Source organism: Pelodiscus sinensis, chromosome 3 (genome assembly GCF_049634645.1).
Source record: "Pelodiscus sinensis isolate JC-2024 chromosome 3, ASM4963464v1, whole genome shotgun sequence".
NCBI classification, from domain to species: domain Eukaryota; kingdom Metazoa; phylum Chordata; order Testudines; family Trionychidae; genus Pelodiscus; species Pelodiscus sinensis.
This window is the reverse complement of record NC_134713.1, coordinates 77,912,201-77,924,982: the sequence shown is the minus strand read 5'-3', so window position 1 is coordinate 77,924,982 and position 12,782 is coordinate 77,912,201. Positions and strand designations below refer to the sequence as shown.

The 12,782-nt window shown below is 43.4% G+C and overlaps 1 protein-coding gene across 2 annotated transcripts in view; it reads left to right on the top strand.

The window, feature by feature from the left end:
- Nucleotides 1-10,561, top strand: part of ZBTB24 (zinc finger and BTB domain containing 24) — a 52,790-nt gene extending 42,229 nt beyond the window's left edge. For both annotated transcript variants that reach the window (XM_006123193.4, XM_006123246.4), the window contains 2 exons: nt 7,397-7,532; nt 10,102-10,561. In XM_006123193.4, coding sequence (XP_006123255.2) covers nt 7,397-7,532; nt 10,102-10,213 — 248 coding nt within the window. In that variant the 3' untranslated portion in view covers nt 10,214-10,561. The remainder of the gene's footprint in view (nt 1-7,396; nt 7,533-10,101) is intronic.
- Nucleotides 10,562-12,782: the final 2,221 nt, after the last annotated feature.

Here is a 12,782-nt window from a genome sequence, read left to right as displayed (position 1 = left end):
CGAACTAGCTAGTTCGAACTAGGCTTAATCCTCGTGGAATGAGGATTACCTAGTTCGAACTAAGCGCTCCGTTAGTTCGAATTAAATTTGAACTAACGGAGCGCTAGTGTAGCGCCTATGAAAGTTAGTTCGAACTAACGTCCGTTAGTTCGAACTAACTTTGTAGTGTAGACATACCCTGAGAGAATCTAGAATTACCACACAGGAGCTACATCTCATAACATTAAACCCCTATAATTATAGAAAGTAATAAGAATAATAAAATGATTGTCAATAGCAAAGCAATATTTAAGAAATAAACTCAGGTATACAGTCAGAGAAGAAATTTAAAGGGAGGAAGGTTTGTTTAGATTAACAATTAGCCATAAAGATATTTTATAACAGTTAAAGCCAGTTGGGAGCTAGTATATATTCTCTTACACAAAGCATCCTTGCTGCCAGTGTTGTAAACTATGTCACATTTCAGCAGTCTGGCCCACCAGCCAACAGTTCAGAACTGCCAAGTGTAAGTGCATGCTGTTGTCGCTGTGTTGGTCCCTGGATATTATAGAGACAAGGGAGGTGAGGTAATAGCTTTTATGGGACCAACTTCTGTTGGTGAGAGAGACAAGTTTTTGAACCACGCAGTGCTCTTGTTGCAGTCAGTCCTGTGAAGATATTACCTTACCAACAAAGGGTAACTGCTGTCTTTATAAGAGCGGCGAGGAGTCCTGTGACACCTTATAGACTAACCGAAGTGTTGGAGCATAAGCTTTCGTGGGCAAAGACCCACTTTGTCAGATGCATGTAGTGAAAATTTCCAAAGGCAGGTATGCAGGCCAGAATCAAGCTAGAGATGATGAGGTGGATCCAATCAGGGAGGATGAGGCCCACTTCTCCCTGATTGGATCCACCTCGTCATCTCTAGCCTGATTCTGGCCTGCATATTTATACCTGCCTCTGGACATTTCCACTACGTGCATCTGACAAAGTGGGTCTTTGCCCATGAAAGCTTATGCTCCTACACTTTGGTTAGTCTATAAGGTGCCACAGGACTTCTTGCCGCTTTTGCAGATTCAGACTAACACGGCTACCTCTCTGATACTCTACAGTCTTTATATTCACAGACAATTTAGTATACAATGATGATGATAAGTGACTTGTACTTTGGACCAAAGTTTGCTTTTCAGCTATATCCAGGTAATTTGACTGTTTTTGAGGAACACATGAATTACTGCCATGCAGGCCCGGCCCTAGGGCAAAGTGAGCACGGCAAATGACTTGAGCCCCGCACTTTTGGGATCCCGTGCTGCTGAGTATTCACCATCCACCAGCCAGGCTTGGGGCCCCGCTCCCAGTGTCCTGCCTTGGACCCTGTAAACCCTTTGGCCGGGCCTGTTGCGATGGTGCTGCCTTGCTGGAAAGTAGCATCAAAATGCATGAAAGTATACAGGAACTTTCAAGTAATTAAAAATTAAACAAGTGCAAACTTTTCTGAGTTCCTGTTATTTTCCCTCAGGAACCACTGCATATTGCCTACCAAAAATGGGGCAACAGAAAGGAGAGTGGCCTGTCCTTCCAACATCACATGGACCTAGAGTAGTACTGTGAAGCATAGATCCTCAGTACACAGGATCTCAGCAAGAAACTAGCCAGTTTCCCGGGGAAACAATCATTAGAACAATCAATCAGGTCTATAAGCTAAATCAGTGGAGACCAAAACATTTAATAATGTGCTAGAAATGTCATCTGTTTCCTCTTGCCTACCTACACTACACAGATAGCTTAGGGTACGTCTACACTACAGCGCTAGTTCGAACTAACTTAGTTCGAATTAGTTAATTCGAACTAAGCTAGTTCGAACTAACGCATCTAGAACTAAAAACTAGTTCGAACTAGCGTTTTGCTAGTTCGAACTAGCAAGTCCACATTGAGTGGACTCTGAACAGGGCTTAAGGATGGCCGGAAGCAGTGCCGGCAGGGCATAAAAGGAGGACTTAGAGCATGGAGATGCTGTCTCAGGCTAGCCGAGGGCTGCGCTTAAAGGGTCCCGACCCCCACCCCGGACACACAGTTCTAAGGGGTACCCCGCTTGCAAAGAAGTTCTGGCTTGGAGTGCCCTGAGTGCCCACACTGGGCACATCACACCACTCGGCCATCAGCCCGGCTGCACTTGCCGCAGGCTGCCATCTGGGGAGAGGGAGTAATTGGGGGGCTGCAGGAGAGCTTCCACCCCCAGAAGCCCGCAGAGCCAGCCCAGTCCTCCCCATCGGGGGCTCGTACCCCATTCCTCCCTCACCTCCTTCCACTTACCCTTCCCTAGCCCCCCTTCTTATTGATGTACAAAATAAAGATAACGTTTCTTCCAACATTGACTCTGTCTTTATTGAAAAAAACTGGGGGAGACTGGGAAAAGGAGGTGGGAGAGGGGAAGAGAAAGGCTGGGAGAGGGGAGGGCAACTAACATGATCAGGGGTTGGGAACAGGTCCCAGATGAAGAAAGGCTACAGAGACTGGGACTGTTCAGCTTAGAAAAGAGGAGACGGAGGGGGGACAGGATAGAGGTCTCTAAAAGCAGGAGTTGGGTGGAGAGGGTGCATTCAGAAAAGTTCTTCCTGAGTTCCCATAAAGAAGGACTAGAGGACACCAAAGGAAAGGAATGGGTAGCAGGCTTCAAACTAGTAAGAGAAAGTTGTTCTTGACAAAGCAAATAGTTAACCTGTGGAACTCCTTGCTGCAGGAGGCTGTGAAGGCTAGAACTAGAACAGAGTTTAAAGGGAAGTGAGATCAAGTCATGGAGGTTGGGTCCATGGAGTCCTATTAGCCAGAGGGTAGGAGTGGTGTCCCTGCCCAAAGTTTGTGGAAGGCTGGAGAGGGATGGCACGAGACAAATGGCTTGGTCATTGTCTTCGGTCCATCCCCTCCAGGGTCCCTAGGGTTGGCCGCTGTTGGCAGACAGGCTACTGGGCTAGATGGACCTTTGGTCTGACCCAGGACGGCCATTGTAAGCTCAGGGCTCAGTGTCGGGGGTCTCAGTGGACCCCCTTGATTTTCATGCACACCTGGTCCTGGGTGGCCAGGCTGGCAGCTCTCCTGCCCTAGACGGCCACTTTCCTGTGCCTAGTGCGGAGATCGTGGACGAGGTCCACGATGTCCACACTAGCCCAGGAAGGTGCCCGCCTCTTGCGGTCCAGGGCAAACTCCCGGGAGCTACCAGCCTGGTCCCGGCAAGAGGGGGTGGGCTGGGGGGCATCGGGTGGGTGGCTCTGTGCCGTGCCAGGTGCAGGGTCTGCTAGCTGGGTGCTGGCAGGCTTGCACCTGGCACGGGCACCGTAGCCAGCCCGTGCCCCTTTAAGGGGTCCGGGGCCGGGAGGGGGGCATAGAGTTTCCCTGGTGTTGGCCAGAGTGGCCACCAGGGAAACCTGGGGAGGGCTAGCCTCCCACTAGTTCGAACTAAAGGGCTACACAGCCCTTAGTTCGAACTAGCTAGTTCGAACTAGGAGTTAGTCCTCGTAAAATGAGGTTTACCTAGTTCGAACTAAGCGCTCCGCTAGTTCGATTCAAATTCGAACTAGCGGAGCGCTAGTGTAGCACCTATTAAAGTTAGTTCGAACTAACGTCTGTTAGTTCGAACTAACTTTGTAGTGTAGACATACCCTTACATAGACTGTACTGGAATACTACCAGTTATGTACTTGCTACTCTTTATATGTTCTCTTTCAATGCACCTACCCCAGAGCTGTTCTGGAAAGTGTGGGCTTTCATTCTGGTAGAAAGAATCTCTTCAATCCTAAAACAAACAAACAGTGTGCACTGGGCAGCCCCAGGAGAGACTGTGTGTGCCTGTGATACAACCTCAACTGTTGCTCCTCCTGGATTGGTGTAGCTCCACACCATTCTGTGCACACATGCAATAGTCTAGTCCTTAATATTGTACAGTGCTCCACATGTACAAAATACTATACCAATGTTAATCCTGAAAACATCCATGTAAGGTAAGCATTGTGCTCTCCATTTTACAGATGGGGAAAACTAAGACAGAGAAAACAAGGGATTAGTCCAAGGCTATACAGCAAGACGCTGGCAGGGGCAGGATTAGAATTGTCAGATTTAGTGACTTGCAACTCTGTGTTTGTTCCTCCCAGCAAACCCAGTACCTGTCATTTCTTATCTTGGACAGAAGCTTGTCTTGTACCACTCTTGTAACTCTTGTTGAGGCAGCAGTCAATGTTCTAGGACTAGGAAAGTAATTTAATTTTAAGATAGACTTAACTTGAGTTTTGTCAACCTTATAATTGTCCCTATAAGGAATTTAATCACCCTCTTTCACACATTACAGAAACCGGTCTTCAAGAGAAGATTGTCTATACTGAGCCCTCTTTTAAAATTAAAATATAAGTATTGTTTTCAGTCCTTTATAAAGGTGCTCACTCAGAATTTTAATCTGATAATTATATTGCTTTTCTACTGCTTTTCCACTAATTTACAGAGCTATTTTAGATATCTGAGAACAGTGACAGATGTCACTCTCAAATGCTAAGTTTCCATAAATGTCCACATTTGATAAACATCCATTCACTACAATATTCTGTGAAATTAATGGGATGTTTCTACATTTCCTTGAAATGAGCTCAAAGTACTGAGGTAATTACAGAGAACCACTTGTACTGAAGTGTCATTATCTAAAACAAAGAAGCCTAATCCAAAATTATACTGTAATTCACAAAGCAGTAGCATAGAAGCATCTGCTTCAGTTAGAATGTAATTGCCATTTTAATTAGTTTGGAAGAACAGCCCTCAAATAGTCAGAACAAGCAAAAAAATGGGAGAATAATAAAATGCCTGCTCACATCTTCAGTCAGTTTGTGGAGAGCTCTGCTTGGGTTCTTGCTTACACAATATATCCCATCAGCAGCTAAACAATAAAGGGGAGATATTTTCAGCTTGTAGCACTGGATTAATTCCTTCACTGACTACCTTAGATTCATTTTCAATGTGGTTTTCACTTGCAGGTGCTTCCTTGCTGATCTCCCTCTTGCTGAATGACTTTGAAAATCATCATTGTCCCCATGTCCCAAGCATATCTCTCATTTTTTCTGTGACCTCCCACCTACCCGCATGTATTCGCTGATGCTTTCCACTGTCTCTCTTTCCCTTACCAGCTTCATGTGTTCAGCTGACTCACAGTATTCATCAACAACTCTTCTGCACGCTATTCCTTTGACTTTCCAGCCTCCAAAATGTCTTGCACCTTGCATCCATTACTCCTCTGCATTGTGGTATGCTTCTGGAAAAAGTCCAAGGACCAGTCAGACTTCCTCAATTAAACATCTCTTCTGTATTTATTGAGCGCTATGAGTATACTTGCTAAACAACTCTGTTTCCTCCCTGGCAGTCTGTCATCCTGCCAAAATCCTGCTGCAAATGTCATCTAAGTGTACTACCACCCCAGCCATATCCTACCTCTCAACTTAGGGGTGAAAGTAATTTACATTTCTGACAGGTACTGTCCTAGTGCAACTCCCCCTCCCCACTGGGGGCAGGGTAGGGAGTTGTGGGCAGGGTTTTCAATAAGACAGTACCTGTAAGAAATTTAAGCAGGGGATGATGGAATGCAGGGGCAGGAGGCTCAGGGCAGGGGGTTGGGAAGTGTGGGGGGGCTCAGGGTAGTAGTGGAGGTCAGGAGTCAGGCAGGAAATGGGGAGCTCAGGGCTGGGGGGTATTCAGGACGGGATTGGGTGTGTGTGCAGGGAACTTGAGTCTGGGAGTGCAGCCATCATGCTTCCTGGAAGCTCTGGGGCTGGTTGGGGCGGTGGGGCTTGCACTGCCTGACCTCCTGAGCATTGGGGCTAGAGCATCTAGGGACCCCACCCCAGCCAGTCAGTCTCATACACTCCAGCTTACTTTCACCTTTGCCTCAAATAATCCCTTCCCTCTCCACAACAGTCCTAAGCAACTTGTCCTGGTCTTCAGGTCTCTGCATAAGCTCCTGCCTACCTTTATGCTCCATTAACTCTTCTCCCCATTGCTGCTCTAAATCCTTTGACTTCAGTTTGCTTCTTATGTGCTCTTGTTAGCGCTCCATGTGCAGCAAACAGCACTGCATGACTTGTAATAAATAAATGTGCCAATTACTGTAAGCTGTCCTAATATAGTGTCTTCTGTTTTCTGTGGTTTAGTTAATTGTGTTTAAGCATGACCAATACTGTGTATTTTGGTGAGGAACGTAAGCTCTTTGGTGAGAGTGGCTGCACTGAATTTTTTTATTTTCTCTGCTCACTTTAACACTGAGAGGAGATGAAAAGAAAATTATAGCACTGGGTCTCCCTCTTTCATTTTTATCTTCACCCCGATCTAACGCTAAGGGCAGCAACTTTCATCACCACTATCAATACTCTCCCTTTTCATCCCATCCCAGAGACCCAGTTGGCCTTCAATCATGTAATGCCCAGAACATGACAGAACTTGGTGCTCCCTAAAATTTAGCAATTGGAGATTAATATGGAGGGTCCATTGTCCTGTTGTAAGAATGAGAGTCTTGAAGTCAACAGGTCTGGGTTCTACTGTTGATTTACTGTGACTCAGGGCAAGTAATTATGGCACAGAACTATGGGTGCTGAAAATCAGGCCATTCACATCTCATTTCTTCAGCCATAAAATAGGAATACTACTAACCAGCCTATATATTGTTGTTTCTCAAGTGCTCTGAAAGCCTTCAGATAAAAGATGCTATCAAAGAGTGGTCATAATATAAAAAAATTATTGCAGTGATAGCACTTACATTTTGAATATTTATTGGTCTTTTTCCAGGATAGCCCAAAATTATTTCTAAACCTCTTTCTAGAAAGCAGAATCTAGTGATCTAGAGCAGTATTTCTCAACCTTTCTTTATAAAGTAACCCTTTTAAAAAAAAATTATAAGTACCCACAGTACCTACAGTTTTCAGACACACAATTTTTTTTTCTATGGTTCAACACATTTGTTTAAACAACATAATTGTAGCCGGGCAGGCGATGAAATTTTTTAGTATAAAAAGTACAAAAATAATAAAGTGCTGTAAAACTTAAAACAAAAATTCAGTTTTCTCCAAATTTTAGTTGTATTGACATACTCCCCAGACTTCTTTCGAGTACCCATAAGGGTACTCATACCACTGGTTGAGAAACACTGATCTAGAGTCAAAGGAAGCTCTAATCCCCTTCATTTCAATTTATTAATTTGAGGGCAAGTTGAAAAGAGAGCTGCTGAAAGGTTCCCAATGTATATAATAGAAAGTAATAACAAGGGGGAGAGGTGGAAGGAAACAAAAGGCAAGAAAGGGGTTGCAGAAGAGAGGGGCTGTAACAATTGCAACAGAGTAAAAGTGGAAGGAGTGAAACTTAAAGCTATGATAATTTATTATTGTAAACTTTCTAGATGAAAACTTTTCCATTCCTCATGAAAAAAGAGGGATTCTTGGAATGGCCAACAAGGGACGTCACAGCAATGGTTCGCAGTTTTATATCACACTCCAGCCAGCTCCTTATTTGGATAAAAAATATGTGGCTTTTGGGTACGTAAAATATAGATATATAATTTTTAAATGTTTAAAAAAATCTCCTAACTATATAAGACACCATTAACAAGATAGAGATTCTGTGCTGCATCTCTGAGAGGCACAGCATAAAAATCACAGCTCAGGGCTGGAGGGTTTTAGCCACCTTTTCACCCTCCCTGATCTAAACACCACCAATGGCTGGAGAGGCTCCTGGTGAAATGTAAGTCAACTCTGGGGCCCTGTCTATGTCCAGGTCTACACAGTTGACTTTTGCCAGCATAGCCATGTTTTGCAGGAGCAAGATGATTTCTGACTGACATAGCTGAAATAAGGATGTTAAGGACAAGTCGATTCTCCCCCCACCCTCGCCCTTGCTGCCTCTATCAGACATAGGCAGCAAAGGGGGAGGTAAGATGGGGTACTTCAAAGAGACCATGCTTCACAGCTGAGCTTGGGATCAGCTGTGCGGCATTGCCACTTTGAAACACGGAGGCGGTGCAGTGCTGCCCCTTTGAAATGCCGCATGAAGCCCAGGGTCAGCTGGCTTGGGCTTCACGTGGCATTTCAAATCAGCAACACAACATGGAGCCCAGGGTCAGCAGGGGACTCTGAGTCACTCGCTGACCCTGGGCTCCATGAGGGCGCTTTCACTTTGAAATGCACAAAAGCCCCCGCTGGGAACTCTTGTACATTTCAAAGCTGGCACCCGCATGCAGCCCGAAGTCAGCGGGACTTCCCGCTGGCCCTGGACTGCACGCAGAGTTCCACATTCCTGCTTTGAAATGTACAAGAGGGGGCTCTTGTACATTTCAAAGGAGGAATGTGGAAGTGCCTATTGACTAGTCGAGTAGTCGATGGAAATTCCAACGACTACCTGACTAGTAAATTAACTGATATTTAACATCCTTAAGCTGAACTAGCAAAAAATCTATAGTACAGACAGTTATGCGTGCTAAACTGTACTCTTATTGGTATAGTGTATTTCACTCAGGCAGACTGGAATAAGCTATAATGGAAAAAGCATAGTTTTGCCATTATAAGCTATATTACAACTAAATGCACTTTGTCAGTACAGCATACTGGTATAGTTACACTGGCAAAGAGCTCCTAACATAGACCTGACCTAAAAAAAAGCAGCCCCAGGGTAGTGCACTGCAATCTTGTAATTTACATTAGAGATTGCAAAGATGTCTTGGGAAAGCAACTTATAGCTACCTCTGCATTGCTTGTGGCAGGTAAATCCTTCCCCAGCCGGAATTAGGAGTGAAATCCTGGCCCCATTGCATATTGCAGTTAAGCAGTTTAGAAATAAAAAGATTGCAAATTGTTGTATTGGTTTCAGATTCAGATTAATTAAGAAGAAAAGTAATTTAGGATTTCAAAAACTGTGTGTGTGTCACGCACTAAGCCATTTAAATAAATGCAGAACAATTTCTGATAATATTCCTCTTGACCTTTTTCTTCTCAAAATGGAAAAGTATTAGTTACGTGGACACTTATAGCCACAAAATTCTGGAAAGATGGCTGCAGTGTTTATTATTTTGAATAATTATATTTACAGATACATCAAGTTGTAGTATTTTTCTATCTCCTAAAATGCTTAATGTGCGATATTTTCAAAGCAGCTAGGATGTTAGTCTGCTGTGAACAATCCTATAAAGAAAAAAACCTATAAGACATAAACCCTTTATTTTAAGACACAGCCATATTTAGAAAACTACAGTTATGTTTTAATAGCCTAATAGAAGGAATTCAGGGTTTCTAAATGACTTGCTCTGACCCACTGACAGGCACTGAAGGTAGGTAAAACAATTGTATAGGTGGAGCCTCTCTGGTCCGGCAACATCCGTGGTCTGGCATGATTTTAGTTAGCCAAATGTCCACTTATCAGGGGTGTGGTCAAGTTACAGGACCCTGGGGTCCTGTAAAGTTTATAGCCACCAGTCCTGGCTCTCAGTGTTCTGTGTTGTTATTTAGCTCTAAATTACCCCTAAAGAGACCAGCAAGCAGTGGAAGTGCTAATAATGCATAATTTTTATGCTTTATCCACTTATTTCCTAGTGCCAATACAGTAAAATTGTGTAACAACACTAACACTTTGTTATGGAGAGACCTGATAAATCTTGGCTAGTCATAGGCTTATATAGGGTGTATCAGAACAGTCATACATTATTAAGCAGCATTGCAAGTGTTGTTCCGTTTGTCTCAGTGAAATAAAAAATAGAGACCCACTCAGTACATTATTGACCTCTCAGGTTCGGAAAATTCTCTGGTTTGGCACCAGTTAGTTTCTAAGGTTGTGGTACTAGAGAAGTATAACCTGAAGTTGCTACTAAATTATAGTTTCCTGATTTTCAAATTGTTACCGTGTATTTTCCAGATCTTCAACCCATATGTACCATTTATATGTCTATGAAGTCCGACATTTTTGTTACAAGTTATGTTAAATGTGCATAATTTATTGGAAAATGAGTATCATGGAACCCAAATAGTCAAATAGATTACTAAAACTGTAGAATTTAGGACAGTGATCAGATAATCATAATTATATTGATTTTATATATAATTTCTCTTCTTACTGTAGACAGCTAATTGAAGGTACAGAAGTTCTTCAGAAACTAGAAGATGTATCTACGTACAATGAAAGGCCTGTAGTAGAATGTAAAATTATTAACTGCGGTGTTATTGTGCCTTGATTACAAGCCAATTTCCCTTCCTACAGTAATGTATAACAATGTATATATTTTCTGACTGGCCTTTTATAGATTTAAGGCTTTTTAAAAAATCTAAAATAGCATTTTTATATATCTAAACTTTACCGCTTGATTTGTTTTTTAATATATCCATGGCTTGTTCACACACAAATTCTTACATGAGTATACTAGTGGGCTTGGGAATTTAGCCTGATGCCATTATTAAGATATACAATTATTGTGTTAATGTGGATGTCCAGTGAGCAATTACATTTCTGCAGGCTACACTATAAATAATTCTATTAAATAGAATATCTATTAACATTACTTAATAAATGAAGTCACGATTGATTGTGATACATGTACACAATTATTTACTTTTGGCCCAATTCTGCCATTCTTGAGTCACACTAAGTCATATCTTACTCCACTGGAAGTAATATTAAAATCAGTGCTTTTGGGGTAAGGTGTAGAAGTCAACATAATAGTGGTACTGGGTGTTCTCTGAACATCAGAGGTCTGATCTCCCTTTTGCCAATATGAACCAAGAGTAACTCCTCTAAAATCAACAGATACACAACAGAATAAAACTAGTGTACAGGCCCTAGACATATATTTAATTATTTTGTTTACAGATTGTATCAATTAAGATATTTTAACCCAGAAGAACCCATTAAAATGCACAAATTACTCTAAAACAAGACATTTTTAACTATATGCTACAAGAAATCCATGAGATTTTGCAAAATGAACAGCAATGAGTAAATGTGGATTCAATGAGTGTGGAAATTCCACATAAAGAAGTCAATGTTTATAAATGCTGTAAAAACACTCTCATGTATGACTCATGAGACTAAACATACAACTTGTTGCCAATTGCCATGGTAATAGTTTGATGAAAGATCTTTAAGCATAGCACAGAAGTAGTGACAGCAGATGGTTTCAGCAGAAGCTGGCAAATGGATGGCAAGAGTGTGGAAAAATGAAAAAGCGTCCCAGAATCTCAAGCAAAATAATCCACAACAATTAAAATCTCCTTAATACATCTGCAAATAGCAAAAGAATCTTAAGTTTTATTTTACTCTCCTATGTAAAGCACTCTGAACTTGACAGAGGAAAAGTTCTAAGAGCTAACTATAACACTGACTGTTCTGTGGTAGCATTTGGATTCTGGCATTCAGAACCAATAAGATTTCACACTGTAACTTAACTATATAATTATTATCTTTATTGCTTACTTCTATGGCAACATTGAAATGGACCAGTTAATGAATTTTCTACTTAAAAGAAAAACGACTAGAAAGTTATTTGTTAAAGGGATTTTGTTTCTCTTCAGTAACAAGATATGGCTATTAAGCACATTTTTCCTTTGCAAAACTACATTAATTCCATTAGTAGAAAGTACTCACGGGACTGTCTCACTATGGCTGGCACATTTAAGAGGGAAGTGTTCAGTTCAGCTATCTGTTAATACCCTCCCACTCCTGATGACTCCTAATAGAGGTAGAAATGTAGCCGTGTTAGTCTGGGGTAGTTGAAGCAAAATGCAGGACAATGTAGCACTTTAAAGACTAACAAGATGGTTTATTAGATGATGAGCTTGATCTGAGGAAGTGGGTCTGGCCCACGAAAGCTCATCATCTAATAAACCATCTTGTTAGTCTTTAAAGTGCTATATTGTCCTGCATTTTGCTCCTAATAGAGGGTACCTCTCCTCTACGAAGATTCAGTTAACAAAGCATTTCCGGAAAATCATGCCAATCTAGACGCAGCCATAGGGTCATTTCAAGAGGTTTCCTGTCTTAGGTTTCCAAATTTAAAAGGAGTGAATGGTGGGGGTGTATTCTGTACATTAGAGTTTTAAAAACATGTATTTGATTGGACTCTCTCGGAATAAGTCATATCGCTGTCACAGCTCTGAGCCCTGACCTAGGGATGTCAAGTAGCAATTAATTTACTACTCCAGTAGTCAATGGAATGTCTATCAGATAGCAGCAGCAAGCGAGGAGGGGGAAGCAACTAATAGACTAGCCTGTCAACTAGTCCATTCACATCCCTACCCTGACCCTGCTGACCATGTTGCAAGGCTTTCCCCTTTCCACCCGGAGCTGATGGGTCTGCCGGAGCAGCTCCTTGACACAATGCTGCTGGGGGTACATAAAGAGGCTGACAGTGGGGCTGCACAACCAGCCTGGGGGGGGGGGGGGCTCACTCCCTGCACTGTGGCCAAGAGCCCACACGTCGCTGACACCCTCGCGCCTGGTTAATGGGCTGAACACGGTGCGCGGCGCTAAACGCTGGGTGCAGGTGGCTCGCGCAGCGCCCCAGCGAGCCCCGCCCCCTGCTCCTGCCTCTCTGGCGCTGTGAGCGAGGCGCCCTGGCAGCCCGGCCGCCGGCGCGAGGGGCTGAGGCGCTGCGGCTCTGCCCCGCGTGCAGCCGCGCTCGGCCACGCCCTGTCAGCGCGAGCGGGGGGGGCTTGTACCATTCTCGCCCCAGCTCCCGAAAGGGTGGGGGCGGCGGCGGGGCTAGAACGGCCGTCACGTGATAGGGGGAGGACGGGGCCGGAGCGCCC